Source organism: Triticum dicoccoides, chromosome 5B (assembly GCF_002162155.2).
Source record: "Triticum dicoccoides isolate Atlit2015 ecotype Zavitan chromosome 5B, WEW_v2.0, whole genome shotgun sequence".
NCBI lineage: Eukaryota > Viridiplantae > Streptophyta > Magnoliopsida > Poales > Poaceae > Triticum > Triticum dicoccoides.
Window position 1 is genome coordinate 134481122 of NC_041389.1, and position 19437 is coordinate 134500558.

At 42.1% G+C, this 19437-nt stretch overlaps 1 protein-coding gene across 1 annotated transcript; it reads left to right on the forward strand.

The window, feature by feature from the left end:
• The first annotated feature begins 242 nt into the window (after positions 1-242).
• LOC119307823 (GTP-binding protein SAR1A-like) lies at positions 243-3834 on the forward strand. Its single transcript, XM_037583913.1, has 3 exons — positions 243-497; positions 1541-1672; positions 3286-3834. The coding sequence occupies exons 1-3, from the start codon at positions 369-371 to the stop codon at positions 3604-3606; spliced, it is 582 nt and encodes a 193-aa protein (XP_037439810.1). The 5' UTR covers positions 243-368; the 3' UTR covers positions 3607-3834.
• Positions 3835-19437: the final 15603 nt, after the last annotated feature.

Below are 19437 nucleotides of genomic sequence, written 5' to 3' on the forward strand. Positions count from 1 at the left end.
AAACTTCAGAAAATACATGGTGTAACTTTGGACCCAAGGGTTACATTTTTCACATGAAATCCGAAAAGAAAAACCTGGGTGCTTTCTTGCTAGAAACAAAAGGAATCCGCGAGTTGCTGGCCCACGGTCTTTCTCCAAACCACCCAACTCCCACCTACTCCTCTGAGCCCCGGGCCCCACACCGCGCTGTCCCAGGTGTCATTCTAGCGCATCTCCTCCTATTAATCCCCGTCTCAGCGGCGCGGTGGCCGCCACGTCACCAGTCGATCCCTTCCTTCTGCAGGTGCGCGTCGAGATCCGTTAACAGGCGCCCCCCTCCGGCTCCGGCGACAGAGAGGGAGGCCACCGACGGCGGCCGGCGACCGAAGATGTTCCTTGTGGACTGGTTCTACGGGGTGCTCGCGTCGCTGGGACTGTGGCAGAAGGAGGCCAAGATCCTCTTCCTCGGCCTCGACAACGCCGGCAAGACCACGCTCCTCCACATGCTCAAGGACGAGGTCGGGAAAAAACTTCCGCCCTTTCCTTATTACTCCCTCCGTTCCAAAATAGATGACCCAACTTTGTACTAAAGTTAATACAAAGTTGGTTCATCTATTTTGGAACGGAGGGAGTACTTATGTTCCTTATCTGATGGATAAGTCGTTTTTTGTGCAATAAGGTTTGGTAGTTTGACGAGGTTTGGAGGAATTGTGATGGTTCTTGGATCGGGATGATCCGTGTGGTTTTAGGAATAATTGATTGATCCCTTCCCCTAAAATATATGTTCACGCACAGTATCTGTATTTTTAAATTGAAGTATTTTGATTCTATTCGGATTTTAGATTTGGAGACATCTGTGCCAGTAGATGTTCATCTTAGCGTCGAGAGTTCTTGGGGATTTTCTTTATAGACCATTTTCAAACGAACCGTGGAATTTTCACGGTGCGTTGCAAAAAAATAAATCCATATTCTTTAGATTCGGGTAGCTTCGATCGTATGTGGTAAAAGGGGTTCCCAATTTTGGAAGTAGTTGGTGGATTAGCACCCTGAGTCTTTGTTTCCTGTCGAGGATAGTAGTGGACAGATTTCATTTTGGTAGCTGAGCTGCGTTTCTTTCTTTGAGCACTGGATTGCTTGCCAGATCTGGAAAACTCCCATATAGCACCTTCTAAATTTTGCTTCTTCCAGTAATCCGTGCGTAAAAAGATTGCATGTTGATTTCTTCAATGCTACCATGCTTTTTTTCTTAGAAAAGGACCAGCCGTCCTGGGTACTAGCTACCATGTAATTCCGGGGCATGCAAGTTAGATCTGCTGCAAATGCTTGTTTAGAGAGTTTAGATTTTATTTTAAATTCAGTAAGTTTGCACACTTAATCGATAAAGGGAGGATCTTTTTACTATCCGACTTGGTTTGGTAATCAGTCTTTTAAGTTACTCATGACGATTATGCTCAGAAGCTGGACATAATCAAGTTCAACATAAAAAGCGCATGCCAAATCACATGTTTGTGCTCCTGTTGGCTGAATAAAATCTTACTTGGGTTTGTGTTCCTTCTGGCAGAGGTTGGTTCAGCATCAGCCTACACAGTATCCAACTTCTGAAGAGCTGAGCATCGGGAAGATCAAGTTCAAGGCATTTGATTTAGGAGGCCATCAGATTGCTCGCCGTGTGTGGAAGGATTACTATGCCAAGGTCTCATCTTCCTCTATCTTATCACTCTCTTTACTATACATGAGTTATTTGGTGCTGTTATATCTGTTTAATGCATTTCTTCTCCTGTGGTGTACTCCCTCCGTCCGGAAATACTTGTCATCAAAATGGATCAAAAGAGATGTATCTAGAACTAAAATACGTCTAAATACATCCCCTTTTATCCATTTTGATGACAAGTATTTCCGGACGGAGGGAGTAGTTTCTAGAAATATTGTGCTGTTGTTTGATATGTTTTTCTTTCCATATGAAATACAGATTATAGATACAGTATGACAAAACTTCTATTAAATGTCATTATCAATGGATAGTAGTAGTTGGCACTGATGCACTAGAATATGTCCTAACTTTTGTCCCCACATGTAACACCAGCTGTGCGTTGAGAAATATTTATCAAGTTGTTGACCGGTGGGGTTAGTGCATTTTGAACCACAAGTAGCTGACTCCAGTACTCCTATATGCTGTCCCACTCCCACCATTATGTAGCTATCAAGATCCATGATATAACACCAGTGATATATGTGCAATGTGGCAATCTAGTTGCTTACGTAAAGTAGGGAATATGCTTTCAATTTAGTCTGTGCACAATAATCTATTGGAATACCAGGGGTTTTCCTTTTACCCCTTTTGAATGTATATTAGCATAAATGCTGTTGTGACTTTTGTTCTTATCTACCTTAGATGTTGCTTCTACCCCAAAATGGTTTCGTACAATATTACGAGGTAGCTAGTCATTTTGGCATGTTGGATTAAGCGGTGTATGACCATAGTGAAAGAGTTATATTCATCAGCTTTGCAGCAGGATCAATTTGGTGACACAATCGAACTCTGAGAGTCTTAAGTGATCTAGTCCCAGATGATGAAATGTTAGCATAAATATTTACATTAATTCTGTAGAGTGTGCAGCAGGATCAGTTTGAGGATACAATCGGGCTCCGAGATTCTGTATAACTAAATTTGCCAAACCATGAAATATTAGGTTTGGTGGAACAAAGGGGGACATAGGAATATCTCTGGTGCTGGCAAAGGGACCAGATCCAGAAGGGTTAAATTGGTGTTACAATGGACACTTGGATAGGGGTGCAATTACTAGGAGGGAGATAAGAACGGCTTGGGGTAGAATAAGTTCATAGTTGAAACAGCAAATGGATACATTAGATTATAGTGCTCCCTCCGTAAACTAATATAAGAGCGTTTAGATTACTAAAGTAGTGATCTGAACGCTCTTACATTAGTTTACAAAGGGAGTATCATATAAACTCAGCAATCAACCTGGCTGGCAAAGACTTTAGCAGGAATATCATCAGGAACTCCCGGAATAATAAGGATTTATTTTCTCATGAAATTGTTTTTTAATACTGTAGCACCAAACTCTTGAATTTGCATCTTGCGGCCAAGAAGGCTTAACTGCTTAATCATAGATTTTGGTGCATTATGCATATACTCATGTTGTCTGCATGCATGGCGGTCTCTGTTATTCCTGATGATGTTGTTTTGACTTAGTATTGTACTTTTCTGTCATTCTGAGTACTGGGCGCGGCAACGATCCTGGATTTCATCTGTTTGGTGCCATCTTCTGATTGTCTTGTGGTCAGGTTGATGCAGTGGTGTACCTCGTGGACGCCTATGACAAAGAGAGGTTTGCCGAATCCAAGAAGGAGCTCGACGCCCTCCTCTCAGACGATTCGCTGGCCACCGTCCCCTTCCTGATCCTGGGCAACAAGATCGACATCCCCTATGCGGCCTCAGAGGAAGAGCTCCGCTACCGCATGGGTCTTAGCAACTTCACGACTGGCAAGGGCAAGGTGAGCCTCAGCGAGTCCAATGTCCGCCCCCTGGAGGTCTTCATGTGCAGCATCGTCCGCAAGATGGGCTATGGCGAAGGGTTCAAGTGGATGTCGCAGTATATCAAGTAGGTCAGGCAGGGGGGAGTGGTGAAAGAAAAAAAAGAGTTATAACTAGTCATGGTGATAATCCTGTTTTACCTTACCTTGTCACAAGAGTGTTAGGGAGCTAGCTGGTCATGGTGCCAGTACATATGTGATGTAATGGATGTAGTTCAAAGTCCGGGGACTCCGTCCTAGATTTTTTCTGGTTGAGTTATTACAATGTGATGTCGAAAAGGTGATATGCTTTGGACTCCATTGCTGGTGCTCCATGGTATTCTGGATGATGGTCATAGCAGCCTCGTGCATCCAGATTTGCTGTTCTTTGTGTTTTTGCTATTCTCTGAAGCTGGTGCTCCCCAGCAGCTGGTGCGTTGACACACCTTTCATCAGTATTCAGTCAATTTGAGGGTTGTCATCTATTTTTTCGGCCCCTACAAATGAACAGTTGCAGTTTAGTATCTAATTTGCAGATATTCTGCTTGCGTTTTATGGTTGACTCGCCAGCATCTTTGAAACCTTATCATATTCGATGGTTTTATTCTTGGACTTGCTCATGAATTCTGATTCTGCTGAGACTAATTGCAATAAACCAATTTTGTCCCGTTTAAAATCCAACGTTGACCCTTGCAACCAAAAGAAGGAAATGCTAAAGAATTTAACCATGGCAAATCGATTTTTTTATGACAAATTATGTTGTCTCAAGGATAAAATGGGGGAAGACGATGGTCCTAGACTCTATCCCCGTTGAGGTGTGGGGAGGTCTTGAAGACATAGTGATAGTACGGCTAACTCAGTTTTTCAACATTATTTTTCGTCTAAATAAGATGCCCAAAGAATAGAGGCGAAGTATATCAATAACGTGAAATTAAACTGATGAGCCATACAAAGAAGCTTTGAAAAATAAACATTGAGCACCGTTTGAGAAGAATGACAAGCGTGCTCAGTTTGGTTTTATGCCTAATACAACAACTTATGAAAAGGTAGAGGAAAAGAAGAACTTCACATAACTTATGAAAAGATAGAGGAAAAGAAGAACTTCAATATGCGACTGCTCTCGAGATCAAATGCTCCTAGGTGAACAATAAAATAAAATAAATAGTAAAAGAAAAACTTTTTTTTGTAAGCTTTAACAGATGTTTTGTATACTTGCAAAATTCAGCACCAAATGATATTTGTGGAAGTCGTGGCAAAAAAAATCAGTGTTTCAAAAATGCTAGTTTTGGAAACATCTTGGAGTCCTGATTTTTTTGCCACACCTTCCACGAATGTCAATTTCTTTCTAAAATTTTACAATCATACAAAATATTTGTGAAGGTTCACCACAAATTCTTTTAGAATATTTAGAATTGTTTACTATTTTTTCAACTTTACTGTTCCTCGGGGAGTATTTGAGCTCGGGATCAGAATAAAACTTTCATTTAATATGGTGTTAATTGACCTGAAGAAGGCCCACAATATAATACCACAAAATGTCATGTGGTAGGCCCTGGAGAAGCACACCCAACATAACAGACTTGACCAAATGGACCAGCCCGATACGGCTCAACCTGGGTTATACGGGCGACACGTCATGGCTCAGCCAAACACGACAAGTACACGGGTCATGCCGGGCCGGCACGCATGCTACCCTCCATGGCCCAGGCACGACCCCTATGTTACACGGGCCGGCATGCCAACCCACGTAGAATTTAGCCTATTGGGATGTTTTGGACCTATATTAAGCCTATTGGGTTGTATAAAATAAAAAACTAAATCGGTCGTGCCGTGCTGGCACTCGTGCCCAACCTCGTGTCGGCACGGCCCTAGGCAAGCCACGTGCTGACACAACCTGATTATAAATGTGTGGGGCCAGGCCCACCATGGGTCGGGTGACGGTGCCCTGGACGGGGGTGCTAGCCACGTCGGCGTGTTAGTCATGGGCCGGGCCAACGACCCCAGACCGAAGGATAAACTGAGAGTTGGAATGTTGGTACCATTTGAATTCCTCTTCATGTAACATGTTAGCTATCTGTGCATTCAAATGATTCTTGATCTTGATTTCATACTCAGATAGAGGTCTAACATCTGCCAAAGCTTCTAATTCATCAATGATAGATGAAAGACGAAGCTTCTCCATTTTGAGGATACCAACCGTATGCCTAGCCCAACCACCAAGGAATTTACGTAATGCACGCATTCTGTTATTTCATCTGTGGATTGGGGTAGGCCCGGCTATCAATTTCTCCCACACCTACTTGACCATGTCATGGAAGCCATCCCGAAGCAACCACCCAAGTTCGAACTTGAACTTGCGTCTATGTTGTGGTCGTGGCAAACCAGTAGTCAGGAGAATGGGTGTGTGGTCTGATATAGCCTTGATACGAGGTATAGCACGAACAGACACCATAGGAAATTTAGATTCCCAGTCGGTATTCACTAAAACGCGATCAAGTTTCTCATATGTTGGTTCCGGAAGATTGTTCATCCAAGTGAATTGTCTTCCAATCATGGAAACCTCTCGCAGATCTAAGTTGTCGATGACAGCGTTGAAAAGGAAAGGCCAATGATTATCAAACCTACACGACTTTTCTCATTTGGAAATCGAAGCAAATTGAAATCCCCACCTATAAGAATGGGATAGGGATTATCTTTCGCCAGATTAACCAATTCGTGGAGAAAATCTGCCTTGAACTCATCCTGGGCTGCCCCATACACGGCGACGAGGGTCCATGTGAAGTTGTCAGCCTTGTTTCGAATATGGAGTTTAACGTGAAACTCACCATCTGAACTAGCCAAAACATCCATAGTCCCTGTATTTATGCCAAGTAAAATGCCCCCAGAACGACCTCTAGGAGGTCATGAAACCCAAGTGAAGTCTATCCCGCCCGAAAGACAGTTAAGCAGACTCACTGAGAAATCACGTCTCCCCGTTTCAGAGATAGCCAAAAAGTCTAAATTGTATTCCCTATTACATTCCGCAATGAATAAATGTTTAGCCAAGTCACGAAGACCTCTGCTATTAAAAAACATTCCGTTCATGAGGAAACAATACGAGATTTAGAATACTTCGCCCCCTTATGGGACTTACTAACTTTTTTTCAAACAAGAGGTCTCTGATTTACGTCCGGATGCTGTAAGTTCAATCAATGAACTAAGTCTGGGTTCATCTAGACCCACAAACCGCTCCTACGAAATGAGAGAGTAGCTGACCATCTGATGTGGCATGCAGCTCCTCCTCATCAGTATGGGAGGCATAAGACTTGCTAGAGACACGTGGAGTAACTTTTAATCGGTCATATTCCAAGTGTTTCAAAGCGTTAGTCGAAATAGAAATATCCTTCTCATTCTTTTCAAGACTAACACCCACATTATTTAACTTAAAAACAATGGCTGCTTCAAGGTTGTCGAGGTTGCCCGTAAAGGGATACATGAAAAACTTTGTTGGTGTTGTTATATGTTATCGCGAGGATGACAATTTTCTTTAGCAAGCACGACATTCCTAGCAAAAATTTGAAAATGACATGAATTCGTCATGCTTGCTAAAAGAAAATACCATCCTCGTTGTTCGCACACGAACACGTCACCGTGTACCTCCAACGTCGAGGGTGATGCACCGTAGCTCACGTCGAAGGAGGCTGATACGTCTCCAATGTATCTACTTTTCCAAACACTGTTGCCCTTGTTTTGGACTCTAATTTGCATGATTTGAATGAAACTAACCCGGACTGACGTTGTTTTCAGCAGAACTGCCATGATGTTGTTTTATGTGTAGCAAAGAAAAGTTCTCGGAATGTCCTGAAAATCCACGGAGGCACTTTTTGGAATTAATAAGAATTTCTAGGCGAAAGAAATACACCAGGGGGCCCAGGGCCTGTCCACGAGACAAGGCCCCGCCCCCTATCTCGTGGCCCCCCTGGAGCTCCACCGACCTCAACTCCAACTCCATATATTCCGTCTCACGGAGAAAAAAATCAAAGAGAAAGTTTCATCGCGTTTTACGACACGGAGCCGCCGCCAAGCCCTAATCTCTCTCGGGAGGGCTGATCTGGAGTCCGTTCGGGGCTCCGGAGAGGGGGATTCGTCGCTGTCGTCATCATCAACCATCCTCCATCACCAATTTCGTGATGCTCACCGCCGTGCATGAGTAATTCCATCGTAGGCTTGCTGGACGGTGATGGGTTGGATGAGATTTACCATGTAATCAAGTTAGTTTTGTTAGGGTTTGATCCCTAGTATCCACTATGTTCTGAGATTGATGTTGCTATGACTTTGCTATGCTTAATGCTTGTCACTAGGGCCCGAGTGCCATGATTTCAGATCTGAACCTATTATTTTTTCATGAATATATGTGTGTTCTTGATCCTATCTTGCAAGTCTATAGTCACTTATTATGTATTGTGATCCGACAACCCCGAAGTGACAATAATCGGGATACTTCTCGGTGATGACCGTAGTTTGAGGAGTTCATGTATTCACTATGTGCTAATGCTTTGTTCCGGTTCTCTATTAAAAGGAGGCCTTAATATCCCTTAGTTTCCGCTAGGACCCTGCTGCCATGGGAGGGTAGGACAAAAGATGTCATGCAAGTTCTTTTCCATAAGCACGTATGAATATTTACAAAATACATGCCTACATTACATTGATGAACTGGAGCTAGTTCTGTGTCACCCTATGTTATAGCTATTACATGAGGAATCGCATCTGGCATAATTATCCATCACTGATCCATTGCCTACGAGCTTTTCATATATTGTTCTTCGCTTATTTACTTTTCCGTTGCTACTGTTACAACTGCTACAAAACCCCAAAAACATTTACCTTTACTTTTGCTACTGTTACCATTATTATCATACCACTTTTGCTACTAAATACCTTGCTGCAGATACTAAGTTATCCAGGTGTAGTTGAATTGACAACTCAACTGCTAATACTCAAGAATATTCTTTGGCTCCGCTTGTGTCGAATCAATAAATTTGGATTGAATACTTTATCCTTGAAAGCTGTTGTGATCCCCTACACTTGTGGGTTATCAAGACTAATTTCTGGCGCCGTTACTGGGGAGCATAGCTTTATTCTCTGAGTCACTTGGGATTTATATCTGTTGATCACTATGAAGAACTTGAAAGACGCTAAAACCAAGATTTTGCCATCAACTACGAGGGGAGGTAAGGAACTGCCATCTAGCTCTGCACTAGATTCTCCTTCCGTTATTAGTAGGCTTGCGACACCTAAACCTGCTACTGCTATGAATTCTGATATGTCGCATGTTATTGATGATGCCACTTCTGCTATGCATGATGAAACTACTTCTGTGAGTGATACTACTTTGCCATTAGGTGAATTTCTTGATGAACAACTTGCTAGAGTTAGGGGGAATGAAACTATTGAAGATGCTATTATTGATGATAGTGATGATGAAGGTTCTCCCAATGATTATGTATTGCCTGTTGTTCCTAAGGGTTATGTTATGAATGAAGAAGTTGCTAGGGAAATCTTTGCTTGCAATGATAGATATGATCTTAAGAAATTATTAGCTAAATGGAAGTAGCAGTCTCTTAATGCTAGAATGAAACCCAACCCTGCTTTTGCTACTTCACCTATCTGTGTTACTGATAAGGATTATGAATTCTCTGTTGATCCTGAAATTATTACTTTAGTTGAATCTGATCCTTTTTATGGCCTTGAATCTGAAATTGTTGTGGCACATCTTACCAAGTTGAATGATATACCTACCATGTTTACTAATGATGAGAAGTCTTGCTATTTTTATATCCTTAAGATATTTCCATTCTCATTAAAGGGTGATGCTAAAACTTGGTATAATTCTCTTGCTCCTGGTTGTGTGCGTAGTCCCCAGGATATGATTTATTACTTCTTTGCTAAATATTTCCCTGCTCATAAGAAACAAGCTGCCTTGCGGGAAATATATAATTTTGTGTAAATCAAAGAAGAGAGTCTCCCACAAGCTTGGGGGAGGCTTCTTCGGTTACTTAATGCTTTGCCTGATCATCCTCTTAAGAAAAATGAAATACTTGATATCTTTTATAATGGACTAACCGATGCTTCCAATGACTACTTGGATAGTTGTGCTGGTTGTGTTTTCAGGGAAAGAACAGTCGACGAAGCTAAAATATTGTTGAATAATATGTTGACTAATGAAAATAATTGGACTCTTCCTGAGCCATTTCCTGAAGTAATTCCTGAACCAATTGAGCCAATTCCTGAGCCTATTCCTAAACCCACTCCAAAGAAGCGAGGTGTTTTATTTCTCAGTACTGAAGATATGCAAGAGGCAAAGAAATCAATGAAAGAAAAAGGTATTAAAGCTGAAGATGTTAAGAATTTATCTCCTATTGAAGAAATACATGGTCTTAGTATACCACCTGTTGAAGAACCATATTGTCTTGATAACCCGACATAGGTAGTAAATGTAAATTCTCTCTATAGATATGATAAAGTTGAAATCCCCTCTACTAAATTTCATAGCCCTTGCTTAGATGAATTTGATGACTTTATGGCTAGACAAGAAAGTTTTAATGCTTATGTTGGTAGAGAGTTAAAGAATAATGCTTTCGAGATAGGACGTGTAAGTGATAATCTGGCTAGAGTTAAAGATGAACTTCACCTCGTTAGCAAATATGCTTCTATGTTGCTACTCAAGCTGAGCAAGTGCTTAAAGCTCAAAATGATTTGCTTGAGGAATTAAATAATAAAAATGACTTTGTTGTTAGAGTGGCTACTAGAACTGGTACAATGACTCATGAACCTTTGTATCCTGAAGGCCACCATAAGAGAATCGAGCAAGATTCTCAGAGAAATAATTTAGAGGCACCTAGTTCTTCTAAAAAGAAGAAAAAGAAAAACGATAGGACTTTGCATGCTTCTAGTGAACCTACTGTAGACACACCTGAGAATCCCAATGATATTTCTATTTCTGATGCTGAAACTCAATCAGGTGATGAACATGAACCTAGTGATAATGTTAACGATAATGTTCATGTTGATGCTCAACCTAGCAAAAACAATGATGTAGAGATTGAACCTGCTGTTGATCTTGATAACCCACAATCAAAGAATCAACGTTATGATAAGAGAGATTTTGTTGCTAGAAAGCACGATAAAGAAAGAGAACCATGGGTTCAGAAACCCATGCCCTTTCCTCCTAAACCATCCAAGTCAAGGGATGATGAGGATTTTGAGCGCTTTGCGGAAAGATTAGACCTATCTTCTTACGTATGCGCTTAACTGATATGCTGAAAGTAAATCCTTATGCTAAGTATATGAAGGATATCATTACAAACAAAAGAAAGATACCGGAAGCTGAAATTTCCACCATGCTTGCTAATTACACCTTTAAGGGTGGAATACCAAAGAAACTTGGAGATCCAGGGGTACCAACTATACCATGCTCCATTAAAAGAAATTATGTTAGAACTGCTTTATGTGATCTTGGAGCCGGTCTTAGTGTTATGCCTCTCTCTTTATATCGTAGACTTGAATTGAATAAGTTGACACCTACTAAAATATCTTTGCAAATGGCTGATAAATCAACTGCTATACATGTCGGTATTTGTGAGGATGTGCCTGTTGTGGTTGCAAATGTCACTATCTTAACGGACTTTGTTATTCTTGATATTCCCGAGGACGATAGTATGTCTATCATCCTTGGTAGACCTTTTCTTAATACTGCAGGGGCTGTTATTGATTGCAACAAAGGCAATGTCACTTTTCATGTTAATGGTAATGAGCATACGGTATACTTTTCGAGGAAACAATCTCAAGTTCATATCATCAATTCCATTGAAAAAGTTCCAACTATTATTTTTGGAGGTTTTGAATTTCCTCTCCCTACTGTCAAGAAAAAGTATGATATTCTTATTGTTGGGAATTTTCATATCCCCGTTGAGGTAACTTAGTGTTATTCGAAATTTCTCCGGTTCTGTGTTATTCGGAATGAGTTTGTTAACAAGACTTGATCAACCTTGTTAGTAGGTTCATTTTGATGATCACGAGATGGATGAAACTAGAAGGCACAACCTTCTGTACCCTCTTTTTACTTTCTGTTATTTAGAATAAATAAAGCAAAAATAGTATTATCCATCTGTTTTCTGAATTATTCGTGCATTAAAAAATAGTCCGAAAATAAAAGTGCTCCAAATGCCCTGCAAATTTAGTATGATTTTTTCTGGAATATTTGAGGATTTTAGGCACTGAAAACACTGCAGGAGGGGCAAGCACCAGGACACGAGAGTGGAGGGCGCGCCCCCTACACCTGGGCGCGCCCCCGTGTCTCGTGGGCTCCAGGTGGCCCCCTCCACTTATGCCAGCACCCACACACTTCATCTTCTACCCAAAAAAATCCCCATCCAGCTCAAGCACGAGTTCTAGCTCGTTTTGCTGCGATTTTCGATCTCCTTGCTCAAAGCTCCATTCACAAAGCTGCTTTGGGAGATTGTTGCTTGGTATGTGACTCCTCCATTGGTCCAATTAGTTTTTGTTCTAGTGCTTTATTCATTGCAATTTCCTGCTGCTTAGGTGACCATGTTCTTGAGCTTGCATGTTAAATTTTTGAGGTCTCAAGCAATTCTAATGCATGATATAGGCTCTAGGCACTTGTAGGAGTAGTTGCTATCAATCTTGTTTAGTTTTATGCACTTTTATTTTGAAGTTACTAAAAATTTCAGATTTATTTCAGAAAAAGAAATATGCTTAGAAGAATGTATCAAGGTGGTTCCTCGGTGAAGAAAGGGCCCAGGATTGCTATACGTGAGCAAGATGTTCCACTACCGAGGGACGCGAATGTACGAGCCTGTGAGTGGCCATCCGATGATTTTATGGTTGAAGCAGGTTTTAAGGAGGAATTTGACGCGTTTGTGTGTAATGCTGAGCTGGAGGACTTCTTACAAGATAATTGTCGTCAGTACTATCAATTGACTGATTCCTTTGTGCGGAGGTTTAAATATAACTGTGTGCGTAATTCTCCTAGTGTCATATTTGATATTTATGATACATCTTATACCATGTATTTAGAGGATTTTACAACTGCTTGCAAACTCTCGCAGTGGGGTAATATTAATGATCCTCACAAATCTGAATTTAGAGATTTTCTCGCTAATATTACTATGGAAGAATCTAGGGACATAGCACAAGCTACCATAGGGAGCATTCATTTTCCTGCTATACATTATTTTGCTTTCTTCATTGGTAGATGTATTAATGGTAAGGATGAAGCATGTCACATGTGTGTCCCTGATCTGTGTGTCCTCAAGAGTGCGTGTTAGGTTATAAAGGTTATAACTTGGGGGCAATAGTTGCACGTAGGTTGCAGAATAATAGTAGAAAGGGAGATTTCTTTGGAGGGATTTATGCAATCCGTGTGGCTAATTATCTTAATATAGCCCCAGGAGAAGGAGATATGATAATACCTCATGTTTATTTGGATAAAGAAGCTATGTTTAGTCATCATTTTCTTGAGAGGAATGAACAATTCCTCCATTATCGACTAATCTATGACAGACGCAATGTCGTCCCTGTTACTCTTCCTGCTCCCTACCTTTTCGATTATTAGGCAAAAGGAAGATATGTTGTCACCAGGGAGGAAGCAGCTGAATACGAGAGGGGAGTGGAGGCAGCTCGCCAACATGCTGCAGCTCAGGAGGCGGTTGCCTCTGCATCTTAGTACAACCCCGGTTTCACCTATGGATATCAGCCAGGCGATCCTTGGTACTAGACCAACTTAGGCCAAAAGCCTAAGCTTGGGGGAGTATGTATTTCTCACCGACTTTACATTCATGTTCACACACTAGTTGTCGGTGCTCATACTCTTTCATTGTATTATCCATGCTAGTTTAAATTCCTTTTTCTAGTTTTCTTCTTGTGTGTTTGATAAACTTTGAGAAAAACCAAAAAAAATTAGTTAGTTTAATTTCCATGCTTGTAGTAGAAATTAAAATGAAAACCCAAAAAGATTTCTAGTTCTTCTTCTTGCTTGTTGGGAGCTTTCCCGTGTAAATAGTTTTATTTTCTTTTCTTTCCTTTGGGGGTCGAGAAGACCGTATTGAAAATGCTTAGTGTCTCTCATATGCATGATTGTTTATTTAAATTAGAGCCCATATTATCTTGTCTTCTCTTTTGAGTTGAATGCTTGCAGATTGCAGCTTAGTCCAATGCACGTGCACTCTTATTATTATACACATCGTTCGGTCGTGCAAGTGAAAGGCAATAATTACGATATATGATTGACTTATTGGGATGAGAAAAGCTGGTATGAACTCGACCTCTCTTGTTTTTGTAAATATGATGAGTTCATCGTTTCTGAGTCAGTTATTATGAAGTAAACATATTTGCAATGATCCACCATCTTTCCGAGTCAAATATACCTGAAACATCACTTCCGGTATCTTTCTTTTGTTTGTAATGATATCCTTCATATACTTAGCATAAGGATTTACTTTCAGCATATCAGTTAAGCGCATACGTAAGAAGATAGTCTAATCATTTCAGCAAAGCGCTCAAAATCCTCATCATCCTTTGACTTGGATGGTTTAGGAGGAAAGGGCATGGGTTTCTGAACCCATGGTTCTCTTTCTTTATCGTGCTTTCTAGCAACAAAATCTCTTTTATCATAATGTTGATTCTTTGATTGTGGGTTATCAAGATCAACAACAGGTTCAATCTCTACATCATTGTTTTTGCTAGGTTGAGCATCAACATGAACATTATCGTTAACATTATCACTAGGTTCATGTTCATTACCTGATTGAGTTTCAGCATCAGAAATAGAAATATCATTGGGATTCTCAGGTGTGTCTACAGTAGGTTCACTAGAAGCATGCAAAGTCCGAACCGGCATAGATTCATAATCCACCATCTCATCTTCATCTCCCAATGTGTATATTAGGCTTAAAGATTCCTCAATTGAAGGGGATGTTTCAGGTAGTGTGGACGATGTAATAAGGGTCGCATCATCCTCTTTTGGTGGTGAAGGTGTTGTTGCAGCTAATGTAGAAGCATCTATGTTTTGTTTTTGTTTAGGCCTCCACACTTGTTTTGTGAGTGCTATGGGCCGAAATTCACTAAACAATTTGTCCCTTTGCCTCTCCTCTTTGTGTTCTACCTTCTTGTGGTTCCTCATGCGTTGTAATCTCCTTTTCATGGTCTTAGTTAAACCGGGAAGACACCACTTAGGTTGAGTATATTTGGGATCCCTTGGTTTGGCCTTGCTTGTGCTCGCCTCATGATCATCAACCATGGAACCCTGCTGAACAATAACAATATCACCATTAGAAGTAGCCAGATTACCAACAACTGCCTTTTTGATCTCCTTTTGCTTGTCGCATTCTCAAATTTCCACATTAGGTGACTTAACACGCGACACTTTTTTATTGGCCTTACTTGGAGAATTTTTTGTTGGCCGATTAGCACCATAACTCAAACGGCCTTGGGTGGGATAATAAAGCCTCTCGCGAGCAGGCCTTCTAGGTGTTGTCCACCCCATATGGAAAGCATAAGGAGCCATTGGGGGCTGCCCCCATCCTCCATTGAAGTCTCTCATGTAATATGGCGCATAGGAGGGTTGTGACATCCATGGTGTCGGCGCCCATGACCCATATGGCCTTGCATAGTGTCGAAACTCTTGCTCCGGAAGCGATCTTGAATGCTTCGAATGTGATGGCCAATTAGAGCTAGAACCGGCCGCTTGACTTGCATATTTGGATAGCAGCATATCAAAAGTTGGCTTGATTCGCTTGCGCTTAGCTTCACTCTTTCCCCACTTGCCAACTTCTGAATTCTTGGGCTTGATAAATTTAACATGAGTATCTTCTTGTACTTGTGGTTTCCCCCCGAGTGCGGGATTTTTTATGGTGATCTTCAATACTTCCTTGCCATCGGGTTGCTTATCAAGCACAACCTCTCTTCCCAAGACTTTGTCGCCCTCCTTGCCTTTCCTGGGTTCACCAATAACAACATTATCTTTATTAGCAGATTCGGCTATGCTAGGCCGAATTAACATTTTCTTTCCCTCCAAGTCCATGGTGTTTATCGGAAAGGGTTGTTTATCAACTTGCATCTCAGCAAAATTCAATCGTCCATCATTAATGGCTGATTGTATCTATCGTTGAAAAACATTGAAATCGTTAGTAGCATGAGAAAATGACTTATGGTATTTGCAATAAGCACGCCGTTTCAGCTCGTCAAACGACAGTATGGTGTGTGATATTCTAATCATCTTATCCTGCAAGAGAGCATCAAATATCTTATCACACTTAGATATATCAAATGTAAACCTCATCTCCTCATCACGATTCTTGCGAATCGGCTTAAGAGCATTGCATGTATAGGGTTTGGCCTTTGAGGACCAAACAAACTCAGTAGTATAAACATCAACCTCATTGTCCGAATTATCATCATTGTGTTCAACTATATGCATTCTAGGACGATCGGTAGTAGACCTATGAATCTCTTTTCTTCGACTCTCTTGAGCCAAAGCTTTTTGTAAGACTTGATTAATGCTTAAAAACTCATAACTTTCTAGCCTCTCTTTAATGTGAGTTTTCAAACCATTAAGAACAAGATCTGCCAAGTCTCTCTCAGTTATCACTAAGCTATAACATCGGTTTTTTATGTCTCTAAATCTCTTGACATAATTGGTGACTGATTCATCATGTTTTTGCCTAACCGATGTAAGATGTGACAACGTTAGCTCATTATCGCCTCTATAAAAATGATCATGAAACTTTTGCTCTAATTGCGACCATAAGAGAATCGAGCCATGTGGTTGTTGGAAATATGCCCTAGAGGCAATAATAAAATGGTTATTATTATATTTCCTTGTTCATGATAATTGTCTATTGTTCATGCTATAATTGTGTTATCCGGAAACAGTGATACATGTGTGAATACATAGACCACAACATGTCCCTAGTGAGCCTCTAGTTGACTAGCTCGTTGATCAACAGATAGTCATGGTTTCCTGACTATGGACATTAGATGTCATTGATAACGGGATCACATCATTAGGAGAATGATGTGATGGACAAGACCCAATCCTAAGCCTAGCACAAGATCATGTAGTTTGTTTGCTAAAGCTTTTCTAATGTCAAGTATCAGTTTCTTAGACCATGAGATTGTGTAACTCCCGGATAGCGTAGGAATGCTTTGGGTGTACCAAACGTCACAACGTAACTGGGTGACTATAAAGGTACACTACAGGTATCTCCGAAAGTGTCTGTTGGGTTGGCACGAATCGAGACTGGGATTTGTCACTCCGTATGACGGAGACGTATCTCTGGGCCCACTCGGTAATGCATCATGAAAATGAGCTCAATGTGACTAAGTGGTTAGTCACGGGATCATGCATTATGTAACGAGTAAAGTGACTTGCCGGTAACGAGATTGAACGAGGTATTGGGATACCGATGATCGAATCTCGGGCAAGTAACGTACCGATTGACAAAGGGAATTTGTACGGGATTACTTGAATCCTCGACATCGTGGTTCATCCGATGAGATCATCGTGGAACATGTGGGAGCCAACATGGGTATCCGGATCCCTTTGTTGGTTATTGGTCGGAGAGCTGTCTCGGTCATGTCTGTGTGATTCCCGAACCCGTAGGGTCTACACACTTAAGGTTCGGTGACGCTAGGGTTATTAGAAAGACTTGTATGTGATTACTGAATGTTGTTTGGAGTCCCTAATGAGATCCCGGACGTCACGAGGAGTTCCAGAATGGTCCAGAGGTGAAGATTTATGTATAGGAAGTTGACATACGGTCACCGGAAAAGTTCCGGGGCATATCGGTATTGTACCGGGGCCACCAGAAGGTTTCCGGGGGTCCACCGGGAGGGGCCACCTCTCCAGGTGGGCCTCATGGACCGTAGTGGAAGGGAACCAGCCCTTATAGGGCTGGGCGCATCCCCCCTTGTGCCCTTGCGCCTAGGGTTGGGGGGGAAACCCTAAAGGGGGCGCCCCCCTTGCTTGGGGGGCAAGTCCCCCCCTTGGCCGCCCCCCCCTCTAGATCTCATCTAGAGGGGGCCGGCCCCCTTCCTTCTCCCCCTATAAATAGAGGGGCAAGGGGAGGGCTGCACACACACCTCCAAGGCGCAGCCCCTCCCCTCCCCAACACCTCTCCTCCTCCGCAGAAGCTTGGCGAAGCCCTGCCGGAGTACTGCCTCTCCATCACCACCACGTTGTCGTGCTGCTGCTGGAGCTCTCTTCCTCAACCTCTCCCTCCTCCTTACTGGATCAAGGCGCGGGAGACGTCTCCGCTCCATACGTGTGTTGAACGCGGAGGTGCTGTCCGTTCGACGCTAGGATCTTCAGTGATTTGGATCACGACGAGTACGACTCCATCAACCCCGTTCTCTTGAACGCTTCCACTCGCGATCTGCAAGGATATGTAGATGCACTCCTATCTCTCTCGTTGCTAAATGACTCCATAGATTGATCTTGGTGATGCATATGATTTTTTTATTTTCTGCAACGATCCCAACAGTGGTAAAGCAGCAAACCATGAAAATGCGGTGCCAGTTAAAGACAAGGGAAATAAACGCACTTTCAACTCTTCTATGGAACCTACTTCGCCCAACTGTGCTAGATACTGACTCACATGCTCCCAAGGTTGTTTTCGTACCCTCACCACTAAATTTAACAAAATCAGGAACCTTATAACCTTGAGGGTAAGAAATTGCATCGAAGTGTTTAGGATAAGGCTTTTGATACACATGACTCTTTACTTTCGACTCGTTTCTGAAAAGTTTCTAGAAACATCTTATGCAAATCCTCCCTTAATTTAGCTAAAATTGGATCCGAGGTAGATGAAGATGTTTGTTGTAATGACATAGGAGCAACCTGAGTACTAGCTATTGGTGCAACTTGTGGGATGGGCGCCGAACCATAATTCGGCGGAAGACCAAACATGCTTGCACCTATGGGTGGTGTGACAAAGTGATTCGGCGTTGATGCCGAATTGGGCACACTCATAATAGGATTAGGGTATGTAGGTGCAGCCACAAGCTGGTTGGTTTGAGTAGGGTAAAAATTCAACGGCATATTATATTGTTGTTGCATAGGTGGTGCCGATGAAATAGGTAAAATTGGACTAGGGTTTTCAGATATACCAACAGTACCACTAGATGATGGAGGCATATTTTTCTGAGCATTAGCACTAGCCACAAAAGAATTGTATGCCATCACATTACCCTTACTAACAAGACTTTCAATCACAGCCACTTGCTCTAGAGAAAAAACTTTACTCACAGAGATTACATCTTGTTCGTCGGTAAGGGGAGGAAAATTGACGTTTCCAACCGGAGTGATGTTGCCTTGACGGTCCTTCTTGAAACTTGAAAGAAACGTTTCCAAATCCTCCTCCTCGTGCTTCTTCTTGAGCGCCTCAAAAGCCTCTTCACGCTGCTTCTTGTGCGCTTCGTAGGCTTGGCGGTGTTCATCCGATAGTTCATCAAGACCGGGCTTAATGATGTTATCGACGTCAACTTCTGAGGGCTTGGGGAGATTAGACATGGTTGATGATGATTCTTGATCTTTCGTCCCCAACGGAGTCGCCAAAAAGTGTGTTCACACACGAACACGTCAACGTGTACCTCCAACACCGAGGGTGATGCACCGCAACTCACGTCGAAGGAGACCAGTCCGGAAGCGCGGTACGCAAGACAATCCGATGGGTGCTTTTGTAGATCCGAAACCCCACACGCCTGGAAGGGACCCCGTCAGGGCACGCGGCGGCTATGGGCTGCCGTAGGTCGGCCTGACCGCCCCTAGGGCCTCGAGGTTCGTCGCCCTGCAAAAAATAACAAACAAAGAACGAGGAAGAAGAAGAACAATGGAGAAAGTAAAAGTAAAGGTAAAAGATGTAGGTA